General features: G+C 41.0%; 1 protein-coding gene across 2 annotated transcripts in view; it reads right to left on the bottom strand.

The window, feature by feature from the left end:
- PPME1 (protein phosphatase methylesterase 1) overlaps positions 1 to 15,425 on the bottom strand; it is a 48,701-nt gene that overhangs the window by 14,294 nt on the left and 18,982 nt on the right. Inside the window, exons 1-5 of one of the 2 annotated variants that reach the window (XM_073334460.1) lie at positions 13,753 to 13,814; positions 11,676 to 11,770; positions 8,097 to 8,188; positions 4,797 to 4,854; positions 4,084 to 4,135 (exon numbers count right to left, since the gene is read on the bottom strand). In XM_073334460.1, the coding sequence (XP_073190561.1) occupies positions 4,084 to 4,135; positions 4,797 to 4,854; positions 8,097 to 8,188; positions 11,676 to 11,715 (242 nt within the window). In that variant the 5' untranslated portion in view covers positions 11,716 to 11,770; positions 13,753 to 13,814. Of the gene's footprint in view, positions 1 to 4,083; positions 4,136 to 4,796; positions 4,855 to 8,096; positions 8,189 to 11,675; positions 11,771 to 13,752; positions 13,815 to 15,425 lie in introns of those variants that run through there. The other variant, XM_073334450.1, reaches the window with a different exon arrangement.

A 15,425-nucleotide genomic window follows, 5' to 3' on the forward strand; every position in this document is an offset into this window, starting at 1 on the left:
CTCCTTCTTTGAGAAAGTAACAGATTTTTTAGACAAAGGAAACGCAGTGGATCTAATTTACCTAGATTTTAGTAAGGCATTTGATACCGTGCCACATGGGGAATTATTAGTTAAATTGGATAAGATGGGGATCAATAGGAAAATTGAAAGGTGGATAAGGAATTGGTTAAAGGGGAGACTACAACGGGTCCTACTGAAAGGTGAACTGTCAGGTTGGAGGGAGGTTACCAGTGAAGTTCCTCAAGGATCGGTTTTGGGACCAATCTTTTTATTACTGACCTTGGCACAAAAAGTGGGAGTGTGCTAATAAAGTTTGCAGATGATACAAAGCTGGGAGGTATTGCCAATTTAGAGAAGGACAGGGATACCTTACAGAAGGATCTGGATGACCTTGTAAACTGGAGTAATAGTAATAGGATGAAATTTAATAGTGAGAAGTGTAAGGTCATGCATTTAGGGATTAATAACAAGAATTTTAGTTATAAGCTAGGGACGCATCAACTAGAAGTAACGGAGGAGGAAAAGGACCTTGGAGTATTGGCTGATCACAGGATGACTATGAGCCGCCAATGTGATATGGCTGTGAAAAAAGCTAATGCGGTCTTGGCATGCATCAGGAGAGGTATTTCCAGTAGGGATAAGGAGGTTTTAGTACCGTTATACAAGGCACAGGTGAGACCTCACCCGGAATACTGTGCAGTTCTGGTCTTCCATGTTTAAGAAGGATGAATTCATCAAACTGGAACAGGTACAGAGAAGGGCTACTAGGATGATCCGAGGAATGGAAAACTTGTCTTATGAAAGGAGACTCAGGGAGCTTGGCTTGTTTAGCCTAACTAAAAGAAGGTTGAGGGGAGATATGATTGCTCTCTATAAATATATCAGAGGGATAAATACCGGAGAGGGAGAGGAATTATTTAAACTCAGTACCAATGTGGACACAAGAACAAATGGATATAAACTGGCCACTAGGAAATTTAGACTAGAAATTAGACGAAGCATCAGAGGAGTGAAGTTTTGGAATAGCCTTCCAAGGGAAGCAGTGGGGGCAAAAGATCTATCTGACTTTAAGATTAAACTCGATAAGTTTATGGAGGAGATGGTATGATGGGATAACATAGTTTTGGTAATTAAATATTCATAAATAGGCCCAGTGGCCTGTGATAGGCTATTAGATGGGGTGAGATCCGAGTTACTGCAGAAAATTCTTTCCTGGGTATCTGGCTGATGAATCTTGCCCATATGCTCAGGGTTTAACTGACTGCCATATTTGGGGTCGGGAAGGAATTTTCCTCCAGGGCAGATTGGAAGAGGCCCTGGAGGTTTTTCGCCTTCCTCTGTAGCATGGGGCACAGGTCACTTGCTGGAGAATTCTCTGCTCCTTGAAGTCTTTAAACTACGATTTGAGGACTTCAATAGCACAGATATAGGTGTGAGGTTTTTTTTGTAGGAGTGGTGGGTGAAATTCTGTGGCCTGCGTTGTGCAGGAGGTCAGACTAGATGATCATAATGGTCCCTTCTGACCTAAATATCTATGAATCTATGAATTCACCATATGTATTGGGAATGGGTGACAGGGGATGATAATTATCTGTTCTGTTCATTTCCTTTGGGGCACAGGGGGAAGACAGGATACTGGACTAGATGGACCTTTGGTCCGACCCAGTATGGCCATTCTTATGTTCTTATGTGTTAGGAACACAAAGAGCATTGTGCCTAGTGCATGACAGTCACAAAGCAAGTCTGACTAGCTTGTTTTCTCTGTTCAAGCCGAGAGACTAGAAAAGCAAGCACATATAGCATCAGTGATGAAGAATAATTTAAGGTATTAACAGGTAAAAAAATTACTTAAATATCTGATTTTTTTGTTTTGTTAACTATTTCCTTTGAAAATGCAGGAGGATTTAAAAATCTGAAAAGTTAGTGACAGTTTAAAACTCCAGTTTAAAGACAAACTGGAAATAGCTTTCAAATCTATCACTAGGAGGGTAGGAAGGTTTAAAATGAAAGGCTGCCTATTTGTTTGGTCCCATATTAGAGCTGCTCGAGATCTGAAAAACGATCATTGCATATGGCAGCTCCTCAGGACACCAACACGCACATCAGAAGCTGACAGGATGTGAGAAACAGCAATAAGGTACACAGTAAGTCAAAATCTATTTCACAGATGGCCTCCCTGGAGCAAACCAAGCAGGTCTGTTAGTATGAAGGACTATAACCTTCAGGAGAATCTCTCTGCACTAAATGTGGGCATTATATAGTATTTCTAGTGGAAGGTAATTGCTTCTCTCACAGCTTGTCACAAAAGAAGGGTTTGCATTCAGAAGCAGGTCACCGCAATTTGATTAAGTCTCATTCTGTGCAGGACATGTTTTCTCGATGTAGTGGTTCCAAACTGGGCATGAGTCACACTTCACCTTCACCCAAGGGTGAAGGATAGGTATAGAAAAGGAATCTTTTAAGGGAAAGAAAGCTGACCCACATCAGGATGGATAAGAGTGTTATTTGAAATACAGGCTGAAATAAAAATGGAAAGGGGGTTTCCCTGTATTTATGCCCTGCACGGTGCACCCAGATACTACAATGAGTAGAGTAATACAAGAACCAGACCCTGAGCTGGTGTAAATCAGTGTGGCTTCAGTGGAACTACACCCATTTACACCAGCTTTCCATCTGACCCTAATCGTGTGTTTTGTGACCTCTTCCAGGAACAATGAATAAAGGAGAATATGAATAACTGTCTCTTCCTGACAAAATTGGTAAAGCTATTGGGCAGAGAGGAAAGTTGAGAAGACAGGGTTGGAGGCAAAACAGAAGATCAGGAGAAGCAAGGGTGGAATGAAGGAAGTCTATATGCTTGCTGTTCTTTTCTCAGAGGCATTTAAAAGCAACAAAATGAGTCCACGGGAAGGTCAAGGCTGGGGGCTAGGGCTTAGAACAGACAATCATGGGAGTGGGAAGCACAGGCTGAAGTGCAGTGAAGAAGGTGGAGCTGGGGATGGAGACAGTCACAGGGGAGTAAGATTGGTGTGGGAGCTGCTGTGCAAGTGGAGAAATCACGCTCACTTCTGTCTTTACAAACATCAAATACTAAGAAATAGTGTAAATGCCACATTTAGGATGAAAAATTAAATTACCCCCCCCCCCCCCCCCCAAAACCATGACATTCCAGAAGATCAGTGCATTCCTGCAGCGTTAAATCTCTCACAGTGCAGAACATGATAGTACAGTAACAAATAGCTCTCCATCAAAATTTGCATTTAACAGAGAAAAACGTAAAGAATACCACACTACATGTGAACAAAAGTGGCTGAGTGAACACTGCAGTAAAAACTAAAATTCAGCAGTTAGCTTTGATGTTACATTAATTTTTTTATGGAAAGAGTTGGAGAATTTTTTTAAAAGCTTAATTGCAGATGGCTTTTAACTGAGGGAGTTCTTTTAAAAAAAAAAAAAAGACTAAAAAGGGGAGAAAAATTCTGATGTGGGTCCACAGCATTACCAACTTTAAATGTTCATAACTTTTAAATCACAAAGGGGAATTTCCTCACCAGATTTACCTTTCACTGAGATCTACAGAACAAATCAGGTCTGAAATATCTAGCTTCGACTGTTGGAGTTATGATTTCAACTTGCGCCTAACCTGATGTTGCTCAAACTTTCCAAACAGGAAGGAAAGTTATGATGAACTAAGGGCAGGTCTTCAGTACCCGCCAGACAGTGATCGATCAATCGCGTCTAGACGAGACATGATAAATCGATCCCCGAACACGCTCCCCGTCGACTCTGGAACTCCAGCTCGCAAGAGGCGGAAGCGGAGTTGACGAGGGAGCGGCAGCGGTCGACTCGCCGCCATCTTCACAGCCAGGTAAGTTGACCTAAGATACACCAACTTCAACTACACTGAAAAGTAGAACTCAGCTTAAGTTCTAGTGCCCCCTTACATGACTGGCATGTATGATGTCTTCATAGAAGGAAAACTGAAGGTGGGTAAAAAGTTGATAAGAATGAAAGAACAAAGAATTGAGAAGATAAGGATTTGGGAAAGTCTGAAATGGCTAAAGAGATTGTAAACTTCCATACTTTGACATAGTTTCTGCGGACAGATCTTCAGGATTCCTAACTTTTGTTTCACCTGCAAAGCAAAAAACAGGACACATCAATTCAAAAAAGACACTATTAAAGCAGATTAAAAATCTTCAGAATCCTCAGGATTTAAATAGGAGCAACTATAAGCCCAGATAATAGTTTTTCTGTATATATTTACTCGATAATCACAACTGTGTTTGCATCATCTCTTCACCGTCATCTTGGATAATTAAAACTACAAAGATTCATAAAAATGCTTGGCACTTTATTACGTTGTAGTTCAGAGGTGGGAAACTATGCCCAAATAAAGGTCATATATTGGCAATTTAAGACTGTGGATCATCCCTAGGTTCCTACGAAATGGACTACCTACACAGTCATCTTTTACATGGTCGTTGGGCTCACCAGGACTATTGATCCCAGTATGTATGGGGAATCAAGGTGGAGCATCATATGCAGGCATGTGGAATCTCTATTTCTATATAACAGCAAACACTAGCTTTATTGTGGTATTACATGGGCCACATTCTTTTCATCCCTACCTTAGTTATAATGTAGCAATGCTTTGATTATTTCATAGGTAGTCTATAAACTCAGTTTTTGGATGGCGTAATTCAGTTAAATCTAATTTAAACACAAATGTAAAAAATAACTAGTAAATTGAAATATACTGGAACATGAATTTGATTGTAAGTCTAATTACTTACCATGACTTCTGAGATCTAAAGCCACAGTCCTACACTGAATCCTGTTAATGATTGCAGACTGCAAGAGGAGACAAAGATATACAGTTTGAAAACTGCCAAACCTCATTTAAGAAAGGGGATCACAATATTATATGAATCAATGCAACAGAAGCAAAAGCCAAGATGGTGTGTCAAAAAGAAACTCAATTGTCAGTGACCGTGCTGAAGCAAGATTGGACATGGGGCACAGAGTAGCCATGAAATCAAAGTTGAAGCAAGAATCTTTAGTATAAGTGATCTTTAATTACTAAATAAAAAAGCACCACCCTTTTCACCATCAGTCAATTGATTACCAAGGATATTCCCCCAGCCCCCACTACATTCCATATCTCAGACAAATGAGTATTCAAATTTCTTAGGATAAAAGTTTCAATCTCTACAACACCTCTGAAAACTGAAGTGCAGCAATACCATTATACACATGGAAGTGATACGTTCCCTTCCAAGCCCCCACATGTTCCAAAATTAGCACTGCCTCCACAGTAGGCAAGAAGATATAGCAGCTGCTTTACAGCACAGACTCGATTCGCTCTCAAAGAATGGAATTTTACAGTAACACTGAAATATACCAAACGGAGTGTTCTTGTCCTCCTCTGGGTTACTAACAAATTATGATGCTTTTTAAAGTAACACCAGGCTGCAATAAGATCACGTCTCATTATTTGTTCCTGCCATCTAAATTTACATAAGTTATTTCACGCACCATGGTGATTAAGTGGCATTCTGTGCTGAATAAAAGGCTTCAAAAATAGGATTGTGTGTTGTGAAATCAATCGCTGAAATCGTGTCCCAGTGGTAGTGGTGAAATCTGTTAAAAGTCTCTTAACAGAAGGAAGAGCAAGAGAGCACCATCCACTTGATAGGCACAGACTGACAGTTACACTGACCCGATGTTTCAGAACTTACTATATTCAAGTCCAGGGAAAATACACTGCTGGACCAAGGGACTAAAGACGGTATCTCATAACCAGTAGGGCTAGAAATGAATGCTTTATACCATTCAGATATGAGAATCCCTTTCTGTCATTGATGTAGAACATTCATTTCTGACCCAGCATGTCATGAGATATTGGCCATTAAAACGGTGTCTTTCCGATTACTTTTTCCAATGGGTTTCCTTTTCCCAATTCTAAAATAATTGTGGCAGCCACAATCTAGAGAACAACTACAGCCAGAAACGATTTTAGACCATTTAAAAATCAACTTGGAACCCCGGTTTGCCAATGGTAAAAAACGAAGCATTAATTTAACGAGCAGTTTGTGAGGTCATCTGCTAAAAAATCACAATGTAAGAGAGTAATCTGAATGTGATAGTAAGGGAAGTTCTCTCATGACCTTGACTTACCAGAACAGAACTGCTTTGGTGAGACAAGAACAAATACATCCATGACCATTACGTTTACCAATAAGTTGTTAGACCAATGAGCAGAGAGAGAAAGATGGGTAGATTCTGCTTGTAGTAATTTTATTTAGTCTTTACCCATACAATTATTTTTAAATCCCCCCCCCATCATCCTAAACAGTTAACATATGAGCAAACTTTCATTAAAAAAATATACACAGGGAACAAGTGGATACTGACAGCAGAATGGAATGGACTAACTGTCTTTGTAGTTTTCTCCAGTTACAGTTTTTGTGAGTCTAGGGCAAAGTCAAATGACATGCATACTATACACTATTTAACTGCCAAGTCCAGAAACTGCATAGATAATTGTCATACTAGAAGTTACAATGGTATAACTCTGGAGTTTCTTCTACTGAATTTAGTGGGGTAACTCCAGATTTGCTGTGCATCATGGTGTAACAGATAGTAGTATTTAAACCGATCAGAAGTAGAATTTTAGAAAGGATGGAAGGTTTCAGAGTAGCTGCCCTGTTAGTCTGTATTCACAAAAAAAAAAAAGAGTACTTGTGGCACCTTAGAGACTAACAAATTTATTTGGGCATAAGCTTTTGTGGGTAAAAAACCCCCACTTCTTCAGATGCATTGATTTCACTCCATGCACCTGAAGAAGTGGGTTTTTTTAATCCACGAAAGCTTATGCCCAAATAAATCTGTTAGTCTTTAAGGTGCCACTGGACTCCTCGTTGTTTTTATAGAATTCAATGAGAAAGTGCTGATTTGAAAAAACACTTGCCCCACATTGGAGGTCAAACTTCAGTTGACAAGATGTGGGTCAACTCAGCCTATACATGCAAAAGAACTAACCTAGCCTGTCAAATCATCGTGAGGCACCTTGACCCAATACCCCACATATATCAGAATTTTAACACCCCACCTCTTAACTGATGACTATAACATGATTCATGGCGAGGTGTACAACCTCTGTTTTATTCAGTGGCAATCATCTTGGGACTCTGAAATGCTTGCAAGCTGTTCATTCCCATTAGTTGTGTGGGCCTTTATTCATAGTGTCTAGAGTGTCACTTTGTACCGGCCTAACTGCACGAGGACCAATATCACGGTGAAAACTGCATGTGACTGGTGTGTATCTGATCTGTTTAAGGTTTTTATAAAGTTCACAGATACTTCACTAAAAGTTGCCCTAGAAAAACCTTAGACAGACTAGATCAAGAGATGGAGAGAGACCCACCTACCGGACCCAAGGTCTACAATTAGAGTGGCTGGGTTAAAGGTCAGGGTCCCAAGTACAGCCACACACGCTGCTACTGGTTGGGTTTATAACCTGTAGGCTTTATATATATAAAAAATTTGTTGGAAGGGAAAGAGTTAAGCCATGAAACTTGCTCGCACTGACACAACATCAGGTTGGGTTTCAGTGATTCTCAAGCATTGAGGCTTTCTGAATTACCATTCAACCTGGTCATAATGTGGCTTCATCATTGCCACACCAGTACTGTCAAGGTAAAAAGTAAGATAGCTTAAAACTTATTCCTCTCCATTAAAGGTTGTCAATATCATCTTCCGGTTATCTGTGGGAAGTCAATCTGGGGAAAAAAGGTTGGTTTAATTGTGACGAGCAAGATCCTGGCATCTCAGATTAAAACAGGTCAGAGGCACGGAGACTGCTGTTGCTTTGATGAAGCTCCACATCCTAATTGTTGGCAGATGCTCAGCCTTTGATGCGTTTTGTTCATAAAATATATTTACTGCTTGTGTTAAAGAGTCCAAATGCATTAGTTAGACAGGCAGATTAAAAGGACCTTTCTGAATTATCTATCCCATGCTTAGCAGGGCTTCATATTTTCATGTCATTCATAGATGGAAGACGCAACATTTGTGTATATCAATTTACTTACATTGAACACAGCCCAGGAAAGAGCAGAATGGCCTCCGCCATGCAACAGAAGTAAGACAGGGCCCTCCGATCCACTTTTATAAATTCGAAAAGTGTATGAACAGTTAAGGACAATGTTTCTTACCTGAAACAAACTACCGAGTTAGACCGTTAACAGCACATACAAGGTTGCCACCACTTGATTATTACTCACGGACATAAGAAAGCCCCAATTCTGCCCTCGGTTCAACTTCAATAGGTTTGTACAGAATGATGGCCACTGATGAGGAGGAGGAAGGTGATGGTGATGAGGAAGATAATTGCTAACATTTCAGGTTGTTCAACAAGGGATGGTGTGAGTATATGGATGTTCAGATGTACATTCTGTGTTATCGTCATCTACCTGGCTGGGTTAGAATGTTTGCTAAATGTATTAATAAACTACTGTAAATACAGAAGGGTTCCTACAGTGCGAGTGTTGCAACTGTGCACATCAGGGTTCACAACTGAACAGTAATTTTAATACTGGGCCTGATCTTGGGACAAGAAACTGTCACATCTCAGAGTGATAACTGGGAATTCTTAAGTAATCAGATTAATACATAATCTATAGCTCAAGCTACAAGTAGGGGCAAAGTTTAGCCCATGCTATCCACCTACCTTCACTGCCTACCTCCCTATCATCCCATACTCCTATTATATTCCTTACCTCCTCATCACACCCCCTCTTCTCCATGAAAATAGTAACTGTACGTAATGTGTATCAAAGAAAGCAAATCAACAGGAAAAAAATGAAGTTAAAAGCTTGGAATGCTCAGGATACTGTTGGGGACCACAAACTGGCATTTTGTCTACTACACTCTCCCATCACTTGTCAGAGGAAACAGACAAACCTATACATGTCACTCTGGGCAATAAAACTACCCTTGTGAATCCATGAGTTAGTATAGTGTCTTCGTTAAGGTAGCTGATGTCTCCCTACAGCCTATCTGCATATGCTGGAAAGCCAGCTAAAAAGGCATCAATCACAAGAGCAGCGGTTTTCAACCTGTGGTCTGCGGACCCTAGGGGGTCCCACAGACTACTTCTAAGATTTCCAAAGGGATCCACACCTCCATTCAAAATTGTGTAGGGGTCCGCAAATGGGAAAAAAAAAAAAAAAAAAAGGTTAAAACCCACCGATCTCGAGGTAGTGTGCGCCAGGGATAGGACACTGGACTGGGAGTCAGGAGCTCTGGGCTCTAATACCCAGCTCTGTCCCAGATTGATTGGACAAATCACGTCACTAGAGCTGGCTAAAATACAAAATTTCTGTTTCAAGAGAAATCCTGACATTTTGAAAAAGTTTTTTGGGGGCGATTGGAACAAAAAGTAGAAATAAAAAATAAAATGGAGCAGCCAGCAGCACCTGACTCCCAGGGACCTTCCAGAGAGTAGGGAGCTAGAATCTGACAGCCCTGGCTCCTGGCTGCATGGCAGGGAGCCTGACAACCATGAGAGCTCCAGTTTGAGAGGCTCCCAGACTCCCGGCTGCTGAGGAGTTGGGGAGATTACCACTGGAATGTTCCAATTTCAATGAATTGGCATATTCTGTCAAAAAATTTCCAGCCAGCTCTACATTTCACCTCTGCTCTTTTCCCTTCTACCCTTTGAATGTCTCATCTATTTAGAACGCCACCTGCAGGCCAGGGACTGCGTTTACTATGTTTTTGTGCTCTGCCTAGTGTAACAGGGCTCCAATTTTGGTTAGGGGCTGTAGGTGCTACTCTAATACAAATAAGTCAGTAGGAACTCTGAAACCTGGGAGAGCTGCCTAATCTATGCAGAACACGATTCAAGAGAAAACAATGGACAGTAGTGACAAATGAAGTAAGTAAGGAATATTACTCAGGTTGCTTCCATAGTGCCTTTAATCACCCTGGATTTGTGCTGGAAATGGCCCACACATTGTAAGGAGAGTGATCACTTTAGATAAGCTATTACCAGCAGGAGAGTGGGGTGGGGGGAAAGAAAACCTTTTGAAGTGATAAACACCCATTTTTTCACGGTCTGTGTGTATAAACACATCATCACTGCATTTTCCACTTTTATGCATCCGATGAAGTGAGCTGTAGCTCACAAAAGCTTATGCTCAAATAAATTGGTTAGTCTCTAAGGTGCCACAAGTACTCCTTTTCTTTTAATCATCTAATGCACCACACACACTTCCAGACCTATAGAAATAATGGCTCTTGGCTTTGGATTGTAATTTGGCTTCCTATCAGCCTGGAAAGGATTTACTTTTCCTGTCTCACTTCGCAGTTGAGACCTGTTTAAGTTATACTAATTTGTACAAAGTCTAACCTATAGAAATGCTACTTTGCAGGTCTCCAGCACGTTTTATTCAAGGATCTCAAAGCACTTTATGAACAATAAGTAAGGTTCACAAGAGTCCTGACCGGCAGGTGTTGTTCCCATTTTATAAATGGGGAACCTGGGGTAGAGAGAGAAATAGCTTGCCTAAGGTCATTCAGCGCATCTGTGGCAGAGCCAGGTAAAGAACTCAGAGCTCCTTATTCCTGTGCATTAGCCTTCTTTTTGTTCCCCTTGCTCCTGAAAGTGAATGGTCCAAGGGATTTCCTTGGCAGTTGGACAGATTCATCACTTGGCTCCCAATGGACAACCAGAGTGGGCAGAGTAAGAGAAGGCACTCAGGAAATGTACTGTTTCAGAGCAGCTCTCAGGCAGTCTCTACTGGCAAGGTTTTTCAGAATCCTGGGCAGAATTTAAAGGTGTCTTCGTTCTAGGAGAAGGATGAGGTAGCACCAGAGAAGCTCTCAACCTAGCTACAGATCTCCTCTCTGTGGAAAGTAAGTTCCTCCCCCATTCCCAATTAGCATGCAGCCAGTGGTACATTGCTAAAGGGCATCACTCATCCACAGGCTGAATGAACATGGTGAAGCGTAAGAGGAGTTAAGCATCTTTTACGGAAGAGAGAGGTTTTCCCCTGGTGAATTTGGTGCTAGTGAAACAGTGTCTCCAGATGCCTGGCTCGCTCTCATCCCAGTACAGATACATAGTGTAAACCTCTCCCACACAGCTGTGCCAATGCACCTCAATCCTGACCTGCACCTCATCGTGTCATCCTTGTCCTTGGACTCAACAGAATGATGATTGTACTAAAAACTGCAAGGTTCTTGTGCGATGTTGACAAACCCGCACTAGAAGAGTGGCCATCCCAGGAACTTGAACTAACCCAACAGTCAACTCATTGTGTGTGCGTGTATTAGAATTTGATCTCACATCTTCAGAGGAGAAAGGCTAGAGCATTAACACTATTACTTAGGTCCCATGGACACTGTTTTGAATGACCAAACATTAACTGAGGCGAGAAAGCAATACCAAGAAGCTAACTTTTCTAGATATTTTCCTTCTGCAACCTAATTGTTGGCACACAGATGTTGCCTGGGGCAGTAGCATTGATTAGCACAAAGGAAAAGATGGGTAATAGAGGGAACAATTAAAAAAATGTAAAAGAATCCCTGATAACCTCCAAGATACACAATCCCACCAGTCACTCGAGATCAGGAAGAATTCAGTCTGGGAATAAAATAAAAGGATATATCCTTGCCATTTTCGTTTTCAACCACAACATCTTCCATAGATTCAAAGTACTGGCTCCAAGGGACTGGGGAAAAGTCTCGTTTCCTTCCAGGACTGCAAAACAAAATGTTTGCAAGAGTATAAGTATTTTATAATGCTTCACTTCGAAATTGCCATAAGCTGATGAAACTGCATGTTTTAACAATATACATGTCACAGCAACACTAGACAGAGGGTTAGGATAGAAAGTGAAGGATACTTTGCCTGTAGTTCCCTCATACAGTATTAACAGTTTTATAGTTATTAGCCAATCACATTTACCTCCCATTAGGTTTCTTTGAAGCAAATCAGAGAGAAACAAAGGACAGAAATAGGGGAAGCTGTGAAGGTGAGAATGCTTTCCCACTAAGTGATACTGAACAAGACTTCTTAGGATAATGAAAAGGTTACTACAGAGAGGTCAGAGTCTATCCTTGATCTTTGTGCAAAGTTCCACTAACATCAGGAGTTCCACTTTGATCGAGAGTAGCATACAGTCCTAATTTTATGCTTCAGCCCAAGGACCATAATTAAAAATGGAATTTGGCCATCTACAAAAACCATCTTGATGCTTTTGGCTTGAACAGTAAAGAGTCAGCCACTTAGCAAGGGTGGTCTTTAATCTAGCATGGCATCTAAATCAGCGGTTCTCAAACTTTTGTATTGATGACCCCCTTCAAATAACAAGCCTCTGAGTGCAACCCCCACCCCCTTATAAATTAAAAACACTTTTTAATACATTTAACACCATTATAAATGCTGGATGCAAAGCAGGGTTTGGGGTGGTGGCTGACAGCTCGTGACCCCCCCATGTAATAACCTCTCACCCCCCTGAGGGGTCCCAACCCCCAGCTTGAGAACCCCGATCTAAATAAAAATATTCTACATCTGATAAATCAGCGTTTGTGATGATATCAGAATTGTGCCAACAACAGTCTCCTCTTGTTATACAGTGTAGTTAGTACCAATGAAGATAATCTAGAAAGAGGATGCAAATTTCACTGTGGCTGACAAGATAGTGCAGAAACTATGGAATGAAAAGTTAAATCTAGTGAGGTATATGGGGATTTACCTATTTAATGCCTATTAACATTAATGGGAATAGAACAGCTAAATCCCAGGCTGGAAGTTTACACAAGACATAGGCGCTGGAGCACCCACAGGGAAAAATTTGTGGGTGCTCTGCATCCACTGGCAGCCAAGCTCCTCTTACCCCCCGCTTGGCAGCATTAGCATGTTCCGGGGGGAGGCGGGGTGGAGTTGGGGCTGGGGGGAGGGGGGCCGAGCACTTACTGGAAAAAGAGGGAAAGTCAGGGCCTATGACACAAGAGAGAGTTTTAATAAAAAAAAATTCTCTGGAATCTATTATAAATCACATAAAACAAACATGTACGTACACAGGTCGAATATCTAAATGCTGTATGTACTGCAGCATTACCAAAAGTTATACTGAAGTAAAATATGATTAACTCCACAAGAGCCAGCAAATTCAGAGTCTATGTTTCCACTTATATATTGTCCTGCTGAGCCTTTGGACTGTGAGAATTTGATCAGTGTGTTAGTAAGTGCTCTCCCAACTGCTTCTTTGCCTGTTATTGGAGTGTTATCACAGGAGCAGCATGGATGAAACGAATAGTGAGATAAAAATCAAGCTGTCAACATCTTGCCTAGATTGTTTAGGCAAAGAGATATTACAGGGGCACTCTGTACTAATGGAAAATACCAAAACTTTATTTTTCAAATAATTGGGTTTCCCCTGGTTGACAAATAGAACATTCCATAATACAACATACCATTAGGAAGGATATTACTCTAAAAGTGTTCCTCAACCTTTTCAGATTATTCGAAGTAAAAAAAAAAAAAAAAAAAAAATCTTCATGACTCACATAAAAGAATAAAAAAATATACGGAAGAGTATCAATGCTAAGCCAATATAATTAGTGTGTGTTTCGAGAGGCTGAAAGAATATTTGACGTTGAAGGGCAAGGGAATGTCGAAGCAAGTTTTTGTTTTAGATTTTAATAGAGTTTTAAATGTCTTGCAAGCCCCTGGATTACCTTTTGTGAATCCCCTGGAGGTCAAGACCCACTGCTTGAGAAACTCAGTTCTAGCTTCACCAAAAAATTGAATGGCCGAGTGATCCAGTTGGCTGAATATTCCTAGATATTTAATAGCACACATGGGAGAAATATAGCCCAGAAAACAGATGGTTTCACAATTAGATATCTGCAATCATTGCGAAAGTACTCCATGAAAGAGCATTGTACTGTGTAACTGGCACTACGTATACCTGAGAGATTCATAAGGGAGCGGTCATCGGTACAGGGAACAAGAAAGGGTCTCTTCATGCTAACACTATTGGCTTAGAAAGCTATTCTCTAACAGTGGACTAAGAACAGAAGCCCAGACATCAATGGCTGGATTGAACAGATTCAGATGATGTATACAGGAAATCGTCTGTTCCATCAGGTCCATAGAGACCTTACGTATTATTAAAGTGCCAGTCAACTTTGTAAGTAACTGACTCCTTTGGTGGTTTTTTCTATGGTGAGGGAGATAAGGCATGTTAGCAAGGCACTGTGTACTGCTGATGCCTCTGTGGAATCCTCTCTGTCGCTAGAAAAGACTTGATCACTTGGGCTATTCAGCATTATATTCACACCAAAACATTAAATATGAAATGCCGCCATCTCTCTGGAGCATTCAGTACATAGCACTCAAGAGGCAAAGGTGTTGGGAGGTACTACAGCTCCCTTCTAATGTATGCATTTTCGTTCCTGTCCACCATGCACAGTCCCTTTTGCTGCCCACTCAATCATGGCTCTCAGTTGGTGCAACTTTATGTGGCCAGTTGGTGACTTCCTACTCAGCACTGAACAGCCCTGGAGACTGAAGCCTGAACACAGGCAATAAAGCAAAGCTTGCTCTTTTGCAATACTGCACTTTTTCAAAATGTGAATATTGTCCTTTATTCCCTAGAGGGAATAACACAATATTAGAGCAAGCAGACTTACTTCCCCCCCTTATAACAAGGATCTAGCCTCCAGCCCTGCTTATTGACAGGTATATCACTAGGAATAGCAAGCAGCAAGAACTAGCAATTGCACTGAGTAAGAACTACACTTTGTGATCTGAAATTGGTAACAATACACTGTGAGGTGCCGAGCTGCTACTCAAAATGCAGCCTATTCTGAGTATGAAGCTGTAAAAGAGACACTGCGGGAACGTTACACAGCACAGTAATGCCCAGTTTACAAATCTGAAGAGGATCCCCCCCCCCCCCAACTGCCATAACAGAAAACTCAACCACGAAACTAGAAATCCAGCTGAGCTCAAGGCCTTTCTCGGTCTCTCTCACCCTTACATCACCATTACGAATAAGAGAACCTAGAAAGGAAATTTTGCTGACAATTCTGTTGATTATGCACAAGACAAAAATCTCTCTCAGCGTTAAACTCATTCAACAGGACCAACAAGGCTTTGCTTTCGCAAAAACAAAAGCAGCAGAGAGGAGGAGTACAAGACGACCATTTTTAACTGTCTTTTTTCCCCCGCTTCTATTCTGGGAAGGGTAATCAGCAGAGAACATTAACAACAGGGCTTGAAACATCCACTTCCCACATTTAGAAGGAAATCTTCCCTGGTGAATGTGGGACATTTCTACACAATTTTAACTTTTTTTTTGTTTTGTTTTTTAAATGAAAAAGACCTGGAGAGGCAACTTGAGGTT

The sequence above is a fragment of the Lepidochelys kempii genome, chromosome 1 (genome assembly GCF_965140265.1).
Source record: "Lepidochelys kempii isolate rLepKem1 chromosome 1, rLepKem1.hap2, whole genome shotgun sequence".
Classification (NCBI taxonomy): Eukaryota; Metazoa; Chordata; order Testudines; family Cheloniidae; genus Lepidochelys; species Lepidochelys kempii.